This window comes from Chinchilla lanigera, unplaced genomic scaffold, assembly GCF_000276665.1.
Source record: "Chinchilla lanigera isolate Chin_1 unplaced genomic scaffold, ChiLan1.0 scaffold00081, whole genome shotgun sequence".
NCBI classification, from domain to species: Eukaryota; Metazoa; Chordata; class Mammalia; order Rodentia; family Chinchillidae; genus Chinchilla; species Chinchilla lanigera.
Window position 1 is genome coordinate 9,489,620 of NW_004955482.1, and position 20,363 is coordinate 9,509,982.

The 20,363-nt window shown below is 60.6% G+C and overlaps 2 protein-coding genes across 7 annotated transcripts in view; one reads left to right on the forward strand and one right to left on the reverse strand.

Moving 5' to 3' along the window:
* The window catches only part of Ccdc42b (coiled-coil domain containing 42B), a gene marked incomplete in the record, with an annotated part of 7,632 nt that extends 3,375 nt beyond the window's left edge, over positions 1-4,257 (forward strand). The window contains 4 exon segments of one of the 3 annotated variants that reach the window (XM_013503589.1): positions 1-58; positions 1,058-1,336; positions 1,518-1,676; positions 3,623-3,859. In XM_013503589.1, coding sequence (XP_013359043.1) covers positions 1-58; positions 1,058-1,336; positions 1,518-1,676; positions 3,623-3,712 — 586 coding nt within the window. 3 annotated transcript variants of the gene reach the window in all.
* On the reverse strand, positions 4,221-20,297 carry Ddx54 (DEAD (Asp-Glu-Ala-Asp) box polypeptide 54). 4 transcript variants are annotated; one of them, XM_013503585.1, is made up of 20 exons: positions 20,083-20,297; positions 17,600-17,726; positions 16,019-16,089; positions 15,333-15,521; positions 15,194-15,243; positions 13,919-13,960; positions 13,709-13,804; positions 13,222-13,343; positions 13,074-13,135; positions 12,853-12,984; positions 11,270-11,480; positions 9,201-9,335; positions 8,673-8,903; positions 8,525-8,598; positions 7,742-7,945; positions 6,938-7,080; positions 6,742-6,855; positions 6,223-6,327; positions 5,897-6,009; positions 4,221-4,801 (listed from the first exon to the last, which is right to left on the reverse strand). In XM_013503585.1, exons 1-20 carry the CDS (start codon positions 20,251-20,253, stop codon positions 4,569-4,571), a joined length of 2,625 nt encoding a protein of 874 aa, XP_013359039.1. In that variant the 5' UTR covers positions 20,254-20,297; the 3' UTR covers positions 4,221-4,568. The 4 variants fall into 4 exon arrangements, with proteins under 4 accessions (XP_013359039.1, XP_005403271.2, XP_013359041.1 ...); XM_005403214.2 differs by having other exon boundaries at positions 17,600-17,729; XM_013503587.1 differs by lacking the exon at positions 20,083-20,297 and adding an exon at positions 19,709-19,783.
* Positions 20,298-20,363: the final 66 nt, after the last annotated feature.

Here is a 20,363-nt window from a genome sequence, read left to right on the forward strand (position 1 = left end):
GGGGCGCCGGGAGCCCTGCGCGCGTCTGTTGGAGCGCGTGCTGGAGCAGCTACCCGAGGTGAGCTGCGCGCGGCTGGGCCTCTGGGAAAGGTTTTGGTCACTGACGGAACACTGATTGTATGCAAGATCGTCAATCACAAGCGCTCAGTTATGCCAGCGATATGTGCGTTTTTATTTTTTCTTCCTATGCTGGGGATGGAACCCAGGGGCGTGACTATGCTAGACAAGCGCGCCGCCACCGAGCTCCAGCCCCAGGCCCTCGTAGTTTGCTCTGTGACTGGGTCTCACTAAAGTGCCCAGGCTGGGATTGAATTTATGACCCTCCTGCCTTGGCCTCATGAGTACCCGGAATTATAGACTTGGCCGCTGGGCCTGGCCATGCAGTGTCTTTGAGTTGTAGTGTAAAACAGTGGGTCCTGCTATTGTCAACCCCATTTTACAGAGCAAAGGAGAAGTTTCAGAGAGCCGACTCTCAGTTAAGGTCGCGCTATTGAGCGAGCGAGCAAGCAAGCATGTGGGGTGGGGGCAGACAATCAATCAGTTTTATAACCCCAACACTTTGAGAGGCTGAGACAGGAGAATTGCAAGCCTGGGCAGCTTAGCAAGAGCTGGGCTCAAAGTGAGGGGGAGGGGGGAGTTCACTCCTGTAATCCGGGCATTTAGGAGGCTGAGGCAGCAGGATCGCCCGGCGAGTTAGAGACCAACCTGGGCTACAAAGTGAGCTCAAGGGCAGCCTTAACTACATATCGAAACCTTCTCTCAAAAATAAATAAATTTTAAAAGGGGGCGGGGCTAGAGATGAAGTTCAATGGAAAGGGGTCCCCCCAGTACCAATCAGTATCGTGAACTGCACGAACACAAAGTGGGTTAATCACAGGCAGTGATCAATTAAACTGGGGCTTGACGGGGGTGGGGGGAGGATGGGAACAGAACTCCCAGCCCACGGCTCCTGCTGTCCCCGATTGTGGTGTCCTGCGATGAGGTGCCCCCCTTTCACAGGGGGGAGGGGAGGCGGGCGGCTGCGGGCCACGTGAGCAGCCCTGAGCCCCCGCCCCAGTTCCAGGAGGTCCCCGAGCTGGTGGCGCGCTTCGAGGGCTTGGCGGACACGCGGGACGCGCTGCGGCAGGCCGAGCGCGAGCGGCGAGCGGAGCTGGAGGCGGCGCGCGCGGGGCTGCAGCGGCTGCGGGATGCGGGACAGGACGAGCTGCTGGCGCTGAGTCGGCGGCGCGCTGAGCTGCAGCAGCGGCTGGAGGAGGCGCGGGAGCGCAGGCTGCGGTGGGTACGGCCCACGGGGTGGGCGCGCGCCCCAGGCTCCGCGCGCGCCCGGGGAGAGAAGGTGGGCCTAGCACGCCCGGGAGAGGCTCGGGCTCTAGAGGCCTCTGAGCACGGGGCGCCCTGTGAATTGAACCGGCAGTGCCTGTCCCCGAGGCACCTGTGCGCACCTGGCGGGCAGGTGGGCGGCAAGGAAACCCCAGCGCTCCGCTGCGACCGGGCTCGGGGCGGGCGTTCTTTGCCAGGAATCCAGGTGGATTCAGATCCAGAGCACCGCGGCGGAGAAGACCTTGCTCCTGGGGCGCGCGAGGATGTCGGCGCTCAACCTGTCCCAGCTGGTGAGCCAGCACCAACGGCAGCCGCCCGTCCTGGACGTGGAGGACACGGAGGGGCAGCTGGAGCAGGTGAGGGCCCCTCTTCCTGCGCCCCGGGCCGAAGCACCCGCTCTTTGGAAACATGGAGGCGCCTGGAAATCCGCCATGGGCGACGAGTCTGTAGGCTGAGCTTGTTCAGAGCCCTTGTCCCAGATGTGGGCGTGCTGTTTTGTCGCAGCTCTGGGTCATCTACTGTGTGCCCAGAAGGAAGCTGTGCCGCTCTGCAGCCCGGTAGCACTCTGGGAGGCTGAGGTGGGAAGATTGTAAGTCTGAGCCCCAACCTGGGCCATTTAGCAACTTGGTGAGCCACTGTCTCAGAATAAGAAATAGAAAGGGTAGCCAGGTGTGACAGCTCGCGGCTGTAATCCCAGCACTCGGGAGGCTGGGGCAGGAGGACTGCTGTGAGTTCGAGGCCAGCCTGGGATACACAGTGAGTTCAAGCCAAGCCTGAACTGCAGAGCAAGACCCAGTCTCAAAAAACAAAAAAAGGGAGGGGGCAGGGGGGCTGGGCTGGGGATGCTCAGTGCAAAGGCCCTGGGCCCAATCCCAGTGCTTTGTGGGGAGGCGGCTGTGTCCCTCTGGGGCTCCGTGGGCTCTCATGCAGGAAGAGTCCCTTTCTCCCAGGAACAAACCGCACACTGGCGACATTGCTAGGACCGCAGGAGGTGTACGGTCACTTGTAATTCACCCCGGACCCTCTGCTCTGGCTGCCCTGGGGAGGGGGAGGCTGGGTTTGATGGGGTGTGCAGCGGTGCACCGAGTGTCCACGTAGCCCAAGCGCATGGAGCAGGGGCCAGGTTGCAAGGGAGGGCGGGGCTTCAGGCTCAAGGTTCTTCCCTCGGGGTTTCCTGGGGTGCCTAAAGAGGACGGAAAGGGAGGGCAGTCACCACCCCCCCACACCCTCCCCCCGTACCCCGCCCCCCCACCATCAGGCTGTGAGGCACCTCCTGCTTGGATAGGCTGCCGGCTGCCGCTGACCTCCCAAGTGTGGCCCAGGCTCCTGGGGACGCTCACTGGCTCCAGGGAGGACGCGGGGTCTGCGGACACGCAAAGTCAGTCTGTCTCCCATCGGCCCTTGACCCTGCCAAGGAGGCACACTCGGGACAGTTCTGTGCCTCTACCCCCACCGGACTGTATCTCCGGGCCTGGGGCTCCTTGTCTTGTCCCAGAGCATGGGGAAGCACTCAGTCCTTGGGTTATTACTTGCCCAGTGACTTCTGCCATGACGAAGGGTGACTTCATTATCCGTTTTCTGTCCTCTGTGGAGATGGTTCCCTTCAAGACTTAGGTGACCAGTGTGTAGGGGAGTCCCCAGGTGGCTTTGAGTTTGCCATCAAGGCCTAGCTCCTGGCAGTGGATCTATGGGCCTTCATGAAGTGCGTATTATGAAGTCCATATAAGTAGTAAATGTTGAGCTGGGTACAGTGGCCCACATCTGTAATTGCAGCTCTTTGGGAGGCTGAGGCAGGAGGACTGTAAGTTCAAGGACAGCCTGGGCAACTTAGTGACTTAGGGAGACCCTGTCTCAAAGTATTAAGGGCTGAGGATATAGCTCAGTGCGAAGGCCCTGGGTTGAAATCCGCCCAGTTGTTTTTTTTTGTTTTTGTTTTCCTTCCGGTACCAGGAATTGAACTCACAACCTTGCGCTTGCCAGGCAGGCACTGTGCCACTGAGCTAAATCCTCAGCCCCTCCCCCAGTTGTTAATTAAAACACAAGACAGGGTCACCTGTGGAGACGAGGTCACAAACCAGTGAATGTACCCAATCCAATTCAGGGACTTGAGGCAGTGAAATTCTTAGGCTGGGGACTGGAACCCTCTGGAGCTCCCACTCCCTGTCTGGGAACCATGTGACATCCCTGCTGCTCCCTTAACAGGCTCCCCCACCCCGCCCCTGCCTTCACCCCTGTGGGGTGTCAGAGGTAGGCTGGCCAGCAGTTGGGGACCAGGATGTGACTGGCCATGTTGGGTCCCCAGGTGAAGCTGTTCATCCTGGACCTCTCTGCCACGCTGGCCAGCCTCCGCCAGGCTGAGCCCGGGCCACGGCTCCTTAGCCGGAAGCACTGAGCAGTAGGGACCTGCACTTCCGGTGGGGTGCAGGTTGTGGCTGACCTGGACGTGTTTTCTCACCAGGAAGGTGAGAGTGCCTGCCCGTGCTGCTGTGGGGCTGACAGAGGGAAACACACAGGCTCCCCGTACACACAGGTCAGGGCAGCAACGAAGACAGGGGTTGTGCGTCCCACAGCTTGCCCACCGTGGGACCTGGGGCCACGCCCTCCCCCCAGCGGGTGGGACAGACAGGTGTGTGGGTCCCAGAGCGGCTCAGGGGCAGCCCCACAGCAAACTCGAGCAGGGTGTTCAGCAGGCGGGCCGCGGTGCAGAGGAAGTCTGTGCCTGGTCCCAAGACCGCTGCGGGACTCTGCTGGGGGATGGGCCTGCCCTGGGGTCCAGCCGCTGGGTCACTGTGACCTAGGAACCTGAAGCAAGACACAGGCCACCAGGACCCCAACAGAGCCGTCCTCAGGGGACCCAGGGGATGGTGGGGGCATAGCCCAAAGACACTGTACTCCTGGTCTACCAGAGATGCTCAATAAAGGTTTATTTATTAAAAACCTGTCACTGAACCTGAGGCGCTCAGAGCTCAGACCATATGGACAAGAACTGTGAACCCACAACACATGGAAGCAGCAGCAACCAAGTTATCAACTCAGGACTTGGCCTGCTTGGCTTTGCTTGCAAACTCCTACGCACCCTTCAAGACCCTGCTCGAATGTCTCTGTCTTGGCAGAGGCAGCTGCTGTCTTCTATGGCTGCACAGCGCTCCTTTTCGGGAGGCAGGGGGCTCCTCGAGTAGTGCATGGGGAAATGACCGCCGATGTCCAGGCAGGGCCAGGAGAGAAGCCTTGGGCCCAGACCCTGGTTTTCACATCCTCTTCCTCATCTTGCCCTTTTTAGAGGGGGCGCCCCGGCCGAAGGCGCCCCGCTGCAGCTCCTGGGCCCGGCGGCGGTTGCGGGCAGACAGCTGCTTGAGGCCGCCGCGCTGCAGGAAGCGCAGCTTCTGGGCCCGCCGGCGCTGCTTCAGGATCTGCTGCCTGGTCTTGAGCTCAGAGCGAACGCGGCTTGTGGGGGTGCCAGGGGCGCGGGGCCGGGACGCACCTGCCGGACAGGGGTGCAGGGGCTCAGCTCCAGACGGGTGGGGGGGGCCTCCAAGGGTCTCCCCTCCCGCGCCCCCAGAACACCCCACTTCTGCTTCCACCCTGCGCTTGCTGCTGCAGCCGGAGCCCGGTGCACAGCGGGTGCTTAGTGAGGACAGAGCACGGGAAAAGCGAGGGATGCGGCAAAGACGGCCAGGCAGGGACAGAGGGCAGAGGCGGAGGACGCAGTGAGGGGAGCAGGGCAGGGGGGAGCGGGCGCCGCACGGACGGGCTCAGGCAAACACGGAGGCTCTGCCCACTCCTGGGGCTGGGGGAGATGAGCAGGGCCCAGGGCCTCGAGCTCAGTCCCCACATCCCCACCCTGGGAGCTGCCTCAGTTTCCCCATCTGCAATATGGGCGCTCACAGTCTTCCAGCCCCAGGCCGTGCATGGCACGTCCAGGACAGAACCTGGTCCCCCCCGCGGGCGGCAGCCCTCACCACAGAGGCCAGGGCCGGTGGGGCGGCAGGGAGCTGGACTGCAGGTCCTCCCAGGGTCTGAGCGGGGTGGGCAGGGACAGCCTCTCTGCCCTTCAGGGCAGACCCTGAGCTTCCTCACAGACCTCCCGCCAGGTCAGGGTGGTCCCTGGGCACAGACCCTGGCAGATGGGCAGCTCCCACACCTGCCTTAGCATGTGAGTGGCACAGGGACCCAGGCCAAGCCCCAGGAGACCACAGGGCCCACCTGCCAGTGTAGGCGGGAGGCCGCCCTCCCCGCCTCCCGGGGGGACTTTCTCAGCCTGCTCCCCACTCCCCGCCAGGCTGGACCTCGGCTGCGGCTGCGGCTGCGGCTGGCCGCGCCCGAGGGCAGCACCTATGCGGGCAGCTGGATGGCCACATCGCCGGTAGCGATGCAGGGACGCGGCGGCCAGGTCGAGGTCACCGAGGGACAGGCCAGGTACGGGTGGGGGCGGGGTCTGAGGAGGCGCGCAGGGTGCGCCCTGGCAATGCCCACCTACCCGACCCAGCTCCGGGGCTATGCGCAGCTCTGTGTCTCAGTTTCTGACTACCAACTCGCCCCGGACGCTTGCACACCCCCACTCCCGTCCCGAGCTCACCTGGGCCACGCCCTCGCTTCCCACCTCGCCAAGGTGGGCCTCCGCGGTCAGATGGCCCTTCCTCCTCCGAGTCCCGATCCTCGATTTTCTGTTTCTGTTTCCACTTCTGGTAGCTGGGGCGCTCGGTTAAGGAAAGTCACTGGGCACTCCCTGGACAGGCTACGCCCCTCCGGCCCCACCCCCAGCACCCAGCCCTTTCACCGAGGAAGCCGCCAGGCCCCGCCCCCCGCTGGCCCCGCCCCCCGCGAACACAGGCTCCTTATAGGCGCTGCTGTGGAGAAGGCCACCCCCCACCCCCGTCCAGTCCCAAGGCCCCACCCGGATACAGGTCCCGCTTGTAGGAGCTGCTGATGTAGCGGCCACTCTCAGTCTTGATCTTCTTCTTGTCCCCCTGTCCTGACTGTCCCACAAAACGCTTCTTCTTCCGGTCCCTGTGGGAGAGGGAGGTGGGGGCGGGGCCTGTTTCCTCACCTGACCCTTTCATGGGGCCGCTGGAGGAGGGCAGCACGCCTGCATGCAGTAGGTGCTTAGTAAAGGCCCGCTCCCCGCTCCTCCTCACCACCGCTGGCAGCCAGGTCTCAGGGGGAGTCTGGGGTCAGGGGCCGGGCGCCAGCACTGGGGCTGGGGTCGGGGACCAGGGCCTCCTGGAGGGTTCACTCCCCACCCACTGCTTCCTGGCGCTGTGACCCTCGCAGGGTCATGAAGCCAGCTCCAGGAACAGTTGGCAAAAAGACACGCAGGGTCAAGAGCCCCGTCATGTACGATCAAATCAAGGGACAAGCCGGGCAGGACGGGTCACTGCTGCTGCTGTCGGCAGCACCACAGGGCGCTGGAGGGTCACTCACCACTTGAGCTGCTGCCGGCTTCGGGTCAGGTTCTGCGCCTCATCCCCCAGCAGGTCCAGGACGGCGCCGGCCACCTGCTGCTCAAAGGCCCCCGTGGCACCCTCCACGCTCAGGCTGTAGACAGAGGGTGGGAGACACAGCGCGGTTGGCGGGGCCCAGCAGCCCGGCCGGCCCCTCGGGACCCGCCGCCACTCACCCCCGTTCGCTGTCGAAGTCCTTGGGCCGGTAGGGGACGTAGAACTCCTGGTCCTGCCGCCGCGCCTCCTCCCTCCGCCTCTTGGCTCCTCGGTCCGGGCCTGGCCTCGGCCGCTTCTGGCCTACAATCTCGGTGAACGTGTCCTGCCAGGAGGCGCAGGGTCATGCCTGCAGCCCTGGGGACACGAGTTCCGGGCAACCCTACGTAGGAGCCTGGCTTGCGGTCTGCGGGCTGGTGTGAGACCCTCACAGGGTCTCCGCTTGTCAAGACCCACTCTGGGCCTGCCACGTGCACGTTTCCGCCTCTGCTTCCCGGCCACCGAGCCCTCCATCCAAAGGAGATCTGAGACACTGGGGGAGCTGCGGGTCGGGGACCCGCCTGCCTCGTCTGCTGACTGCACTCAGGGGCCTTCCAGCCCTGCCTCCGGAAACCCAGTGCCTGGCACTGCCACGGCACACTGGCTGTGCCCACGTCCTTCCTCAGCCCCCTCCCACCCGCCTGGCCCTGAGGCTGGGGCTGCCGACAACACACTAACACCGCTGGCCACCGACAGGGCTCCTGCACACCGGCACCGGTCAGCTTGGTCCTGGGGACAGGACCGCTGCCACAGGGCAGCAGTATGCGGGTCACCACAGCCCAGGGCAGAGCAGCTGTCCTCAGCCTGCAGGAAGCCGCGCTGTCTGTCCAGCCCCCGCGGTGGCGCTGCAGGGCTCCAGCGAGCTTGGCATCCGCGGTCTCACTGAGCATCACCTACACGGCACCCGCTGGGATCCAGCCCAGCCCCCGGGGCCTGGGGCCTCGCACCTCCACACTCTCTCCCGCGTCCTCTTCCGCCTCTGGCCGCTCCTCCGTTGACACGGGGCAGGTGGGGGCAGGCTCAGCCGGGCCTTCCCGTTGCTCCTGCCGTCCATGCTGGAAGCGAGCAATGGCTCTGCAGTCCTTCTGCCGCTTGGCACGCATCACCTGGCTGCTTGGGTCCCGGCTGGAGGCACTGATCTCGAAGATGGTCTGCAGGGGACACCGAGCCCATTGCCAGCGGCCTCCATGCCCAGCCCCGCGTCACCAGCAGGGTAAGCCTCCCCAGGCACCCTGCCCAGCACCTCCGCCACTGCGTGAGTGGGCGCCTCACGATTAGCAAGGGAGGCCCAGAGAGGCCGGGTAACTTGCCCAAAGCCACACAGCTAGGAGAAGCCAGTGCCTGGGCCCCCACCCACATCCACATGGCTCTGAGACCAGTGATCTTGACCATGGTATGGTTTGCTAACGGCAGGCTGGCGGCCATACCTGTTCCGGAGGTCTGTCCTGGCTTTTGTGCACCCCAATATGAATGCACAAATGGGGAGCTCCTGGGAGCCAAGAAAAGGGAGGGAAAGCCGGGTGTCCAAGCCCAGGGCAGTCAGGCCCTGCGAGCTTGTCTACCCTGGGGGAAGCGGGTACATGGCTCTCCATAGGGACCTGCCAAGGGGCAGTGTTGGCCCAGGACAGTGGGGTCCAACACCCAAGCCAGCCGCCAGGAGAAAAGCTACAAGCTCAGGAAGCTTGGGAGTCCTGCGGGGGTCAGGGGGCGCCCGGCCTGGGCTCACTCACCGCCCGCGAGCGGTACCGCCTGATGCCGTCCACCAGCCTCAGCCGCTGCAGCTCTGCCTCCTCAAAGCGCGAGCCTGGGGTGGGTTGCGGGTGAGGCGGGGTGGGGTCCGAGGGGCCCCCCGCTGCCCCAGCCCCGTGCGGGACTCACTGAAGAGCGGGTGCAGGCCCAGCCCCGCCAGGTCCAGCTCCTTGGCCCTCTTGATGGACTCGGGCGAGGGGGCAGGCCGCGAGCGCACGTACTGCTGCTGTGCGTTGTCGGCCACGCGGCCCAGGCCCCGCAGCTCCAGCGACGCCTCCAGCGCGGCCCGCAGGCCGCTGTCCTCGTCATCGACCACGGTCTGCGGCACCCGGCCCAGCACGCCGTCCACACTGCCTGTACCTGCCACGAGCCACACGCGCAAGGTGAGGGTCTCTCCTGCCGCCCGGCGGACACTGCCTCCCCCCGCCCGCCCTGTCACAGGGACCAGAACCCAGCGCCACCACCCAGGAAGCCCAGCCAGACCTCGACACATCTCACCTGGCGACAGCCGCGCTACTCACGTATGAGCTGTTCGCCCACAAACTGTGGCTGTTTCCTCGAGGGGTCAGAGCCAGGATCCGCTGAGCCTGTCCCAGCTGCATGCCCCGCTGGCTCCACAGACTCTGAGGGGACCCGGGCCCCGCACCTCCCACTCACCTGTGGGCCCCTTGCTGGGCTGGGCGAGGGTGAGGCCGCGGCCCACGAACAGGTGCAGGTCCAGCAGGTAGGGGACCTCGTCCGGGGACACCAAGGAGTAGGCTGTGCCACTTCGGCCAGCCCGGGCCACACGGCCTGCAGGGGGAGATGGCCAGGCCTCAGGGTGGAAAGGGCCCCGCGCCAGCGTGAGTCGTAGGTGCTGACCCGGAGGGCGTGAGCCCGGCCACTGTTCGCAACCAGGCAAGGGGCAGGCGGTCACGGTCTCTGAGTTTACCTGGGGGAGCGCCCGGGGCCGAAAACAGTGCTCAAGAATTTGGCAAGAACAAGAACAAGAACAAGAACGATGCACTGCCCACACCAGTAGCAAGTCTTTGGCAGCCCTACCTTTGAGAACATCCCCTGAAGGCTTAGAGAAGCAGGCGGTTTGGTCCATAACTGCCGACCACAAGGGGGCGTTAAATGGCTGAGGAAAGGGGCAGGCCCACTCCCGCCCCCTTCTTGCTTGCCTCAATAAAGTTTTATTGCCACAGCCACATCCATTTACTCATTTACATATTCTCCACGGCAGCCTTCCTACAACTGCATATTCAGCAGTTATGGCATAGTGCACAGGAACAAAAATACCTAATACCTAACCCTTCACAGGACAGATGTGCCACATCCCCCGCAGAATGACAAGTAAGAAGCCGAGCGTAGTGGCACATGCTTGTAATCTCACCACTCGGGAGGCTGAGGCAGGAGGATTGTTTCAAGTTCGAGGCCAGCCTGAACTGTATAGCAAGACCCTACCTCAAAAAGACAAAAAAAAAAAAAGAATGACAGGTAAGAGTTAGTGAGAACACTGCTAGCAAACAGTGATGCAAGCAGGAAGAGCCCGTTATAGGAAATCATACCCAATTAGGGTTCCAACTTTGAGTTCAGTGTATTTCCAAGTACTGTACCATCACATTTTGGCCCATTTCTGTATCTTTTTTTTGTTTTTGAGACCGGGTCTCACTATGTAGCTCAGGCTGGCTTGAGCTCACTACATAACCCAGGCTGGCCTCAAATTCAGTGATCCTCCTGCCTCAGCCTCCTGAGTGCTGGGATTACAGGTGGGCACCACCACTATGCCAGGGCTATTTCTGTATCTTAGGAAAACTAAGTGTTACCACATTTGGAAGCTTCACTGAGGTGACAGATGCTTTCGGTCAGGTACTGCACGAGACACTCCTCATGAAGGGGTCTCAGGACCCCTCCAGGACGCACAAAACCAGCCCCCACAGAGCAGTGGGGACTATGGGACAGAACAGGGCGCAGACCCTGGCCTGGGGGCCTCTCACATGGCCTGACATTGAAGGGCAGGGAGGGACCCTCTGCACCCCCAGACACTTCTCCTAGGGCCACTCGTGACCTGGCAGCTCGCTTATTCCACCCGCCTCGATCACCCACTACGACCCTGCTCAAGCCCCCATCGCCCACCCACATTTACAAACATCCGTGATGCAATCGAAAGTGACCGTGAACGACAGCCTTGTGACAGGGAGACCCTCCCCGCTGCGTCACACACTCATCCATCCTTCTGCTGCCTTCTGCAGCAGCTGTGGACATCTTTCCCTGTCTTCAACAGTGCTGTCCTGGCTGCCTCAGTGTCCTGAATCGATTCAAGTTGTCCCCCTTCCACGGTTATTCTGACTGTGGGGCAGAGCCAGGGCCGGGGCCGGGCAGCAAAGCGGATGCGGCCACACTGTCACGGTGCTTCTGCTGCCCTGCCTGCCTGGAGGAGGGCGTTTGGGAGCAGCATTCACCACTATTTCAAGCACACCTTGTAAGACACTGACAAAGAGGACTTCCAGAGCTGCTTCAGAAAGCAGCCAGCAAGCTGGGCATGGTCATCCCAGCAACTGGGAGGCTGAGGCAGGAGGACTAATGCGACTTCATGACCAGCCTGAACTCCATAGCAAGACCCTAACTCAAAAAGAAAAAAAAAAAAAGTGACACAAACAACGGGACCAGTGTGAGCCAAGTGGGGTCAACTGGAGTCTGTGGGCAGGGGTGGGGGCAGCCCGGGGCGCGGCGCGGCTGCTCACCCACGCGGTGCAGGAAGAGCTTGCCCTTGGCGGGGAAGCTGTAGTTGATGACGTTATCCAGCAGTGGGATGTCCAGGCCGCGGGCGGCCAGGTCAGTGACGATGAGCGCGGAGCACTTGCCGTGCGTGAACCTGGCCAGGTTGATCTTGCGGGCCGTCTGGTCCAGCGCGCTGTAGATGTGCGCGCAGCTCACACGCTGGGTGCTCAGCAGCTACTTGGGCGGAGGCCGGAGCGTGAGAAGAGGGGACAGAGAGAGAGCAGGCTGTGGTCGGGGGTGCCTGCGGAGCCTGACCAGAGCCCGGCACCTGGGCTTTGAATCAAAGGCGATGACCTGCGCAGGGCTCCCCTGGGGCACAGTCCAATCCTGCGGCACCACTAGTAAGCTGTGTGACCCTGGGCGAGTCACTAGGCCTCTCTGTGCCTCGCTTTCCTCATCACTAAGAGGGAAGCAATGGCTCCTGCTCTGTAGCTTTGTCAGGAGGACTCAGCGGGTCACTGCAGCCACTGCTGGGAACAGGAAGCTCGTCCAGGAGGTAGCTGTGTGCCCCTCTTCGGGCCTCGTTCACTGGTGGCCCCAGCAGTAGACCACAGAGTGAGGGAGACCCAGAAAACCGTGTCCCTGACAGCAGACCAGGGTGTGGCCCGCAGGGGCACTGAGACCTCCCTGCTTCCACCCACGGGGTCGCAGGTACAGGCGTGAAAACGCTCGGCACGGCCGCCTGCAGACCCATTCAGAAACATGCAACAGCATCAGCCGTGGTGGCACGTGGCTATGATCTCAGCACTCCGGGAGGATGAGGCAGGAGGGTCACCAGTTTGAGCCCTGCCCGGCAAACTTAGCAAGAGCCTTGTCTCAAAATTTTATGTTTGAAAATGCCTGGAGCCGGGCGTGGTAGCGCACGCCTGTAATCCCAGCACTTGGGAGGCTGAGGCAGGAGGATTGTTCGGAGTTGAGACCAGCCTGGGCTACAAAGTGAGCTTAAAGCCAACCTGAACTGCACAGTGAGACCCTGTCTCAAAAAGACAAAAAAAAAAAAAAAAAAAAAAAGAAAATGTCTGGGATGGAACTCAGTGCAAAGGCCCTGGACTTAATCTGCAATACTGCGAAAGTAAATAAAATTTAAGCTAGGCATGGTGGTGCACGCTTGTAATCCCAGCACTTGGGAGGCTGAGGCAGGAGGATCGTTGTGAGCTCAAGACCAGCCTGGGCTACAAGGTGAGCACAAGACGGGTTTGAACTGCATAGCGAGACCCTGTCTCAAAAAAACAAAACAAACAAACAAACAATAAAATTTAAAAATTCCAATATACGCCTGGCGAGCACAAGGTCCTTAGTTTGATTCCTAGTACCAAAAACAAATAAATCAATCCAATACACTGCGGAACTGAGATGGAAGGCGGGCCAGAGATGAACCCACCGCCAGCGGCTGCTGGAGTCGGCTGTGGCTAGGTAACCAGTCTCTGCCGGGTTTCCACTTTGAGATGTTAAGGGCGCAAGGGTGCAAGCCTGTCCCGAAACGCTGCTGCCCTCTGGTGGCCGCACTCAGAAGTGCAGGGCCCGGCCAGCGCCAGTGCCCACTCACCTCGCTGAGGTATTCGCAGTGGTGCTTGGTGGCCACAAACACCACGGTCTGATCCTGGGGCCGCACCGCGGTGCGCAGCAGGTGCAGCAGCACAGCGGCCTTGGCGTCCTCGCGCACCAGGAGGAAGGAGGTCTGCGGGGGCAGGGGCAGGGGGTGGGCGTTGGGGTCCATGGGCGCCACCTTCATCCTGGGCCTGGGGATGCCACCAGGTGCCGCCTCACCTTGAGCTGCTCGTTGAGCTTGGCGTCCACGTCCAGCCGGATGAGCACTGGCTCCGTGAGGCCTGCGGTGGGCACGGAGGGTGGGCGTCACCGGGGGCAGGAGGGAGCCAGGGCCCAGGCCGCACGGGCGCCATGCTTAGCCACTCACCTGCGCGGGCGAACTCCACCAGCAGCTTGGGCAGCGTGGCGGAGAAGAGCACGGTCTGGTGGCCCCCGGGGAGCCGGCCGATGATCTCCTGCAGCTGCTCGGCAAAGCCCATCTCAAAGAGCCTGGGAGGGCGGGGGGTGGGTCACAAGGGGCTCCACTGTCCCCGTGGGATACGGTCCGCACAGGCACCCACGTTGGCTCCCACTATGCAGCCCAGTCTGGCTGTGAATTTATAATCCTCCTGCCTCAGCCTCCTCAGTACTACGATTACAAACATGTGCCACCGAGCCAGGCCCCACGCTCTGAATATTATTCTATCTCTAGCATCTTCGGAATCATGTGTTACATTTTTAAAATTCTCTTTCCAATACTCCTAAAGCACATGATTAAAAAATAGTGGTGCTGGGTGTGGCTCTTTCCTCCTGGCAGTCGTCCCTCCCTGGCCGTGCAGGGCTGGGAACAGAGTGGTCCCTTGCTGCGGCCTCACCTGTCAGCTTCGTCGAAAACCACGTACTCCACGCTCTGCAGCTTCAGGTTCATCTCCACGGCCACGTGCACCAGCCGCCCTGGCGTGGCGATAATTCTGGAGGGGGACAGACCGGGTCACCCCTAGGCCACGGCCACCACTTTAAGCTGCCCTGTCCCCCGCAGTGGCCATCTGGGAAGAGGCCCCAAGCACCCCCAAGCACAGACTCACATGTCGGGGTTCTCGTGCAGGGCCGCAAACTGGTCCTCCATTCTGGGGAGGAGAAGAGGGTCAGCGGGAACAGAGCAGGGCGCTTCGTCACAAGTCCCCATGCCCTGTCCCTGGCACACGGGTAAGGGACAGCTGCGACAAAGATACTAGGCAAGGGCCCTGCCCCGGCCATGCAAGTGAGCGGGCACGCATGGGAGAGCTCCGAGCTCCCCGCGGATGGGCTCCAGGGACCCCTCCCTCCCTGTGTTGCTCAGGGAGTCACTAAGCTGCCTGTGACCAGCCACCACCGAGCAACAGAACCTGGGTTCCCTCATCTCCACGTGTCTGCTCTTAAGGCTTTGGGGTGAGCACCCCTAACTTTTGTCCTCCCCTGCGATGCTCTTGGGATGGCTGCAGGAGCAGGATCCTGGGCCAGGGATAGCTCGGGAGGCCGAAGCCTCTGACCGGCCCTGACTACAGAGATAAGAACAGCGGGCAAAGGGCTGAAAAGCAAAACTCACTCTCAGAAGCTAGAGCCAGGCGTGGTGGCACATGCCTGTAATCCCAGCACTCAGGAGGCTGAGGCAGGAGGATGACCGAGAGTTCGAGGCCAGGCTGAGCTACGTAGTGAGTTCAAAGCCAGTTGCAACTACATAGCAAAACCTTGTCTCAAAAAATACCCTGAATGACGTTGGCATGGCCCTTGGACAGAAGAACAGGGGAGGAATTGCCTTCCAGGGAGGCAGGAGGACAGGTGCTGGTCCTAGCCCTGCAGCCCTGATCACTGCGGGGCTGAGTCAGCGGGCTCCTCAATCCATTCACCTGTGAAACAGGTGTGCACCTGCAGCCTTGGAAGATCGATGTAAGCACACCAGGAAATGATCCTTTGGGTTTTGTTTTTTGAGATAGGGCCTCACGATATCACTATGTCACCCAGGCTGGCCTTGAACTAAGGGTGATCCTCCTGCCTCAGCCTCCAGAGTGCTGGGACTACAAGCGCGAGTGTCACGCCTGGCTGAGAGGATCCTCACAAAGGTGAGCTGCCACAAACACTCCCCAGCTTTTGTACATGTTGTTTTTGTTTGTTTTGGTGGTGCCGGGGCGGAGCCTAGGCCAGTGCTCTGCCCCTCCCTCTGAGCTGAGCCCCCGCCCTGCTCCTTGCTTTGAACGAGGCCCCACATGACCCAGGAGTCGGTGGTTACCCTCTGGGAGCCTTGGGACCTGTCTGGGTTGCAGGCCACTGTGATTCTCCTGCACACACTTCCTGGGCACTTCTCTGGGGGAGGGGTCCCTTACCTGTCCCCGCCCAGGATCAGGGCCGTCTTCAGGCCGGTGAACTTGCCCAGCTGTCAGGGGGAGGGAGAGGAAGGGAGATCGTCAGCCCCTCCTGGCGCAGCCCGGCCCGGGGCCACCTGGGTGCCGCTGCCCCACGCACCTCCTTAGTGAACTTCATGGTCTGCAGGGCCAGCTCCCGGGTGGGGGAGAGGACGAGCGCCCGGGCGCCGGTCTGGCCGCTGCGGGTCCTGAGCCGCTCAAACATGGGGATGAGGAAGCACGCCGTCTTGCCGCTGCCAGTCCGTGCCATGGCCACCACGTCCTTGCCGTCCAGGATCACCGGGATGGCCTGCGGGGACAGGTGGGTGAAGTAGGGGTCTCCGTGAATGGGCAGGGCCGTCACCCAGTGCTGGTCCCATTCCTGCCAACAGCTGTTTGCACACCTCCAGGGATGGGCAGCTCACTACCCACAAGCCTCACCGCTATTGGAAACCCCTTCTTGCAGGAAAGCCAGACCCTGCCTCTTGGCCTGATCTTCCTCCTTGGACCCTGAGAGGGTCTGCGCTCAGCTAACGGTCTAGGCTCAACCCCAAGCCTGGAACTGCTGGACAGAAGCTGAGGTAGAGCTCCTGGCCCAGTCTCCAGGCTGCGGGGCCAGTTTCTCCACCTGCATATCAGGTGAGCTCAGGGGAGCGGGAGGAGGGGGTGGGGGTGGGGGGGCTTCAGCTGCAGCGACGGCGGCGGCGGGAGATGGGGCAGCAGGCACCAGAAGTGGCTGCTGCAAGGCCAGACCGGAGGGCCGAGTCTCTCACCCCTGCCCGCCCCGCCCATCTGCCGGGCCCTCACCTTCCTCTGGATGGGCGTCGGCACCTTGTAGCCCTTCTTCATGATGCCCTTGAACACCGGGTAGCTCAAGCCTGGGAGACACGGGAACGTCAGCTGGGGGGGCACCCGCATGGCATGGGGGCATCACAAGACAAAGGCCCGGGCCACTCAAGGCTTATACGGCTCACACGCCTGTCATCCCAGCACTCGAGAGGCTGAGGCAGGAAGGCCGACTTCCAGGCCAACCTGGGCTACACAGACCTCCTCTCAAAAAAAATCTTGGAAAGTGCTGAAGCAGAAACTAAAGATTAAGTGTGACCTAAGAGATAAAGTCTTCTGACGGCAAAGGATGAAGCTTACTGGGCTCTGGCTTGAACATTTTCAGTGTCGTACGATAACAGGGTCCCTGAATGACACTGAGGACTGTGCCCTTGTCCCTGCGGGGGAAGGTTCTGGATCTCAGGGACGCGGGGACATTTACAGGTGTGTCTCAGAGTGCCCCAGGGTGGGGGGGGGCAGCTGGGAGGGCATGAGACCCATCTATTTTCCCACATGCCCAAAATTCTTTGACAGCTAAAAAGAAAAAAAAAGCGATGCCAAGTTCCCCGGCTTGGCCCTGGGGAGTGGTGAGACGTGGTGCAGGGGTGCTCTAGAGGATGGAATCCGACTGGAGCCTGTGTTGCTGGACAGCTGGGCAAGCCAGGGGCCTTGGCCACTTTTCGGCTGGTCCTTCCTCTCTGGGGTGCGGAAGGCAAAATCCAGCCACGGTGGATGTCTTCATTTTTGTTTTTTTTTCAGGGAAGTTTAGCACATGGCTATTGGTCTGTCTATGAAAAGCTTCTGTGGAAGGACTTATCTGGATCATTTTTCACACAATTCTCCATCTTTTTTTCTTTTTTGGTTGTGAGACAGGGTCTCACTATGCATGTCAGGCTGGCCTTAAACTCACTATGTAGTTCAAGCTGGCCTCAAACTTGCGGTGATCCTCCTGCCTCAGCCTCCCGGGTGCTGGGACTACAGGTGTTTGCCAGGTTGTCTTTTTCTTATTCTTAGCGCTATAAAGTTCTTTGTGTGTGAGGGATGTTAACCCTGTCTTCCCCATGTAGCTTTTCACTTGCTTTACAGTGCTTCCTGGCATACACATGTCCAATTCAAAAGGAGTCAAACAAAACAGACTTTAGGTCACACCTGGAAAGGCCCCTTTTCCCTTCTGAGGCTATGAAAACATCACCTCGCCTTTCTGTACTTACACATTGACCCTGCGGCACTGGGTCAACCTCTCCACCACTGAGCTCCATCCCCAGCCCTTTTATTTTAAGACAAGGTCTCACTAAGTTACCTAGGCTGGACTCAAACTTGCAATCTTCCTGTCTCAGCCTCCTGAGTAGCTTCGATTATAGACAGGTGTGCACTACCACTCCCATTTCAGGTTTAAATCTGTCCCACCAGCTGGGGACTTGTAAAGCCATGTATAAGGCCCCGGGTGCTGCCTTGGCCTACCCACCCATGCCCCAGGGCTGAGCCAGAGGTGTCAGTAACTGGGTGCAGAGGCAGGCTGGTCTCCCCGCAGCGCCCTGTACCCAGGCCAGCCCGCTTACGTACCCATGGACTGGAAGCCCCCAGACTTCTTCTTCTTCTTGTTCTGTGCCCGCACCATCTCCCGCATGTCCAGCTCCGCGTCCGAGGTGCACTCCGTGGTGGGGAAGCTGGGCAGGGGTCGGCCAGGTCCCTGCTGGGTGGGAGGAGCAGAGAGGTGGTGTCACCATGGGGGGGGGGGCTGTGCTCCTGCCTGTCCTGCCCTTGGGCACAGTGACCACCTGCTTGGTCACCGGCTTCAACTGACTTCAGGATGGGCAGCTCGCGGCCTGCCCAAGGGACCTGCTTCAAAAGCCAGTCCCCACTCCCCCTTCCAGCTTTTGGCTGCTGGTCCCTTACAAGAATATAAATCCGGTCTTTGGGGGCTTTTCTGGGGACTACTAGGGATTGAATCCAGGGTCTCTGCACTGAGCTGCATCCTCAGCCCCTTTTAATTTTGGTGTAATATTAGTACATGGGTCGCCAAGTTGCTCGGGCTGGGCTCAAACTTATGATCCTCCTGCCTCAGCCTTCCGAGGGCTGGGATTACAGGTGAGGGCTGGGATTACAGGCATGCCCACAATGCCCCAGGTCACCACGCCAAGGCATCACCTGGCTATTGAGTATGGTAATATTTTTTACTCCTCTAGCTTGAGATAGGTGCTTATATAATTAATACAATCCTTTAAAAATTAATGTACATCAAATAACTTTCCTGTGACTACTGTTAAAGCATCTTTCCACTGGTACTTCTATTACCATTTTATAATTTTAATTAAGCATTATTATTTTTAAGTATTACATTACTTTAGGTACTAGTTGTTCTGTTTTTGTGGATCTGGAAATTGAGCCCACAGCCTTTTCACTGAGATACAACCCAGAATTTTAAAAACATTTTAATTTTAAGCCAGGGTCTCCTGATGTTGCTAAATTGCCCAGGCTGGGCTCAAACCTGTGATCTTCCTGTCTCAGCCTCCCAGAGTTTACAGGGATTACGGGGCCTTATGCATGCTAAACAGGTGCTCTACCACTGAACAACACCTCTAGCCCCTAAAAACATCTTTTTCTTAAAAAAAAAAAAAAAAAAAAAGATTTATTTGATCCTGGCAAACAAACATATAATATGCATATAAGGTCCATTTAAAAACACATCATCCAGGTGGGTGTGATGACGCACACTTGTAATCCCAGCACTCCAGAGGCTGAGGCAGGAGGATTACAGCAAATTCAAGGGTGGCCTGGGCTACACACTGAGTTCAAGGATAGACTCAACCCTTTCTCAAAATAAGTAAATAAATAAACAAAAATAAATAAACGCCCCCACCTCTCTCCTGTGCTAGGAGACTGAACGCAGGAGCACTCAACCACCGAGCCATATTCTCAGCCCTTACTATTTTTTGACAGGGTCTCACTAAATTGCCCAGGTGGGATTCAAACTTGTGAGCCCTCCTGCCTCAGCCTCCCTAGATGCCCAGATTACAGGTGTGGGCCACCACACCTATTTTTTGGTCTTTTTTTTTGAGGCAGGGTCTCACTATGCAGTTCAGGCTGGCCTTGAGCTCACTTTGCAGCCCCAGCTGGCCTCGAACTTGCACCGATCCTCCTGCCTCAGCCTCCGGAGGGCTGGGATGACAGGTGTGCACCCCCACGCCCGGTTCCCGACCACACCTATCTTAAACCTGTTCCCTTGGTCTCTGCTCTTCTACCTGTGCCACGGATCCCCAGTCCTCTCTCGGTGGTGAGAAGTCCCTTCTCCTATGTCCCAGACAGTGGAGGGCCTGGCCACAGCACCACCATCGGTCTGAGCCACACTTACAGTCTTTCCCGGCGCTCACTGCCTGTGCCTACCCGAGCTCTGGTCTGTGGCAGCTTCTCCACATCTAAGGCCACTAAGCCAGGCTGGGTGGGAGAGCGGTGGAGTAAGGTCTCAGGCTGTCCCTGCCGTGGGGTGTGGTCTTTTCCTGTCAACGCCCACTCACTCATTCAAGCCCACTCTGCGCCCTCCGCTGGACACAGGACAGTGGAGACTGCTGGGGCACGGCTCCTGCGCCACCTCGGTGCCCACACCTGTCTCCCTCACCCGTATACATTCTGCGCTCAGAAGCGGAAGTGGTACAGTAAATGCTCAGCACGTACAGCACACGTTTGCTATTAGCTTCTCAGAGGTCTGGGGCCTCACTGCCTGCAGCTCCAGGGTCCGGCTTCCCCTTAACGCCGGTTCCTAAGAACGCCCCAAACTCTCCAAGTCAGAGCTTCCGTATGCGCACTTCCCATTGGACGAACGGGCCCGGGAGGCGGGGGCAGCCAATGAGCGCGCGCGATCCGAGGCCGGCAGGAGGCCCACAGGCCGCAGAGCAGGGAGCCGAGGCTCGTCCGCGGACCCGGGTGCGACAGACCCCGGGACGCGTGCTCAGGCGGGCGGCCCCCAGCCCGTCCTCGCGCCCGCGGACTCTCCGCGCCCCACCTGGGGAGCCGAGGCCCCGGCGCGCGTCCCAGCCCCACGCTCCTACCTTCCGCGCGCGGGCGTCATCCTCCGCCTGAACCTCAAATCCGCCATCCTCCGAGTCGCTGGCGTGGCCCTGGGAGGCTGCGCCCCTGCGCTTCCGGAGCCTCTTCTTCTTCCACTGAGCCATGGCAGCTGGCGAACGGGGCCCGTCCGCCGCGCGTTTGCGGGCCGCCATGCGGGCCCCGGCGCTCGGAACCCGGAAGTGGGTGGGCCTTCGGGACGTACCAACTGCGCAGCGGCCGGGGGGGTGGAGACGCGTCCACGCGGCCTCGCTGCGCGCTCCTG

Coding starts and splice junctions, on each gene's coding strand:
- Ddx54 (XM_005403214.2), bottom strand. CDS start 20,253: ATGGCGGCCCGCAAACGCGCGGCGGACGGGCCCCGTTCGCCAGCTGCC. Junction 17,730..20,082: donor ATGACGCCCGCGCGCGGAAG/GTAGGAGCGTGG, acceptor CCTCCCACCCAG/CAGGGACCTGGCCGACCCCT. Junction 13,136..13,221: donor GGTGGAGTTCGCCCGCGCAG/GTGAGTGGCTAA, acceptor TGCCCACCGCAG/GCCTCACGGAGCCAGTGCTC.